This window comes from Eimeria mitis, genomic scaffold (genome assembly GCF_000499745.2).
Source record: "Eimeria mitis Houghton genomic scaffold, Emh_scaff3390, whole genome shotgun sequence".
NCBI lineage: Eukaryota > Apicomplexa > Conoidasida > Eucoccidiorida > Eimeriidae > Eimeria > Eimeria mitis.
This window is the reverse complement of record NW_013571731.1, coordinates 5391-6343: the sequence shown is the minus strand read 5'-3', so window position 1 is coordinate 6343 and position 953 is coordinate 5391. Positions and strand designations below refer to the sequence as shown.

The 953-nt window shown below is 64.4% G+C and overlaps 1 protein-coding gene across 1 annotated transcript; it reads right to left on the bottom strand.

Moving 5' to 3' along the window:
• Positions 1-435: 435 nt before the first annotated feature.
• Positions 436-942, bottom strand: EMH_0065490 (uncharacterized protein; the record flags this gene model as incomplete). The annotated part of the gene is made up of 2 exons (XM_013498388.1): positions 436-451; positions 707-942. 2 exons carry the CDS (start codon positions 940-942, stop codon positions 436-438), a joined length of 252 nt encoding a protein of 83 aa, XP_013353842.1.
• Between the last annotated feature and the right edge of the window lie 11 nt (positions 943-953).

The following is a 953-nucleotide window of genomic DNA, read 5'->3' as shown; positions in this document are numbered from 1 at the left end:
GGAAGGCCCCCATCGGCATCATGCCCATAGGCGGCGGCCGCATGGGGTTCCCAGGCCAAGGCATGTCGCCGCCCATTCCCTGATGGGGCCCTGGGGGCCCCCCACCGGGGCCCCCCCAGGGCCCTCGAGGGGGGGCCCCTGGATTCATCGGCATCATATGCGGAGGACAACCCATGGGGCCCCCCATTCTCCCCGGCGTTAACACGATCGGCGGCGGAGGCGGACGGCTCCCGGGGGCCCCCCCAGGCCCATCGGGGCCTGAAGGAGACATGCCTGGAGGAGGGGTATAACCTTGAGAGGCCGGAGAGCCCCCCGTTGGGCTGCCGTATGGAGCGTTGGGGCCCCCAGGGCCCCCCGAGGCCCCTGGGGGCCCCCCATGCGGACGTGGGCCGTCAAGGGCCCCCAAGCCGGATTTTTCGCCGCTGAGTTCATCCATCATGCGGCGATATTCCTAAAAACGCAAATAAACAAATAAATGCAGATATATGAAGATTAAATACAAATGAAAATGTAGATGAAGGTGCACATACACCCCAAATGTAACACAACAGTACCACAGTCCCGTCCCTAGTTCGCTTTCCAGTTGCCTAGACAGCACAGAAAAGATACTTCCATGCATGCATGCATGCATATACGCTTGACTGCATGCATGCATGCGTGCATCCATGCATGCATCAACCAATAAAGAAGGGCCCCCAGGGCTCACCATGTCAATCCTGTAGTTATCAGGGCCCCCGCGGTACGGGTGCGGCTGGCGGCCGCCCATAGATGGATGCCCCGGATGCCGCCCTGGCCCATGAGGGCCTCCATGGGGGCCCCCATGAGGGCCCCCGTGAGGGCCCCCATGAGGGCCCCCGTGAGGGCCCCCATGAGGGCCCCCATGAGGGCCCCCGTGAGGGCCCCCGTGAGGGCCCCCATGAGGGCCTCCATGGGGGCCCCCATGGGGGCCCCCT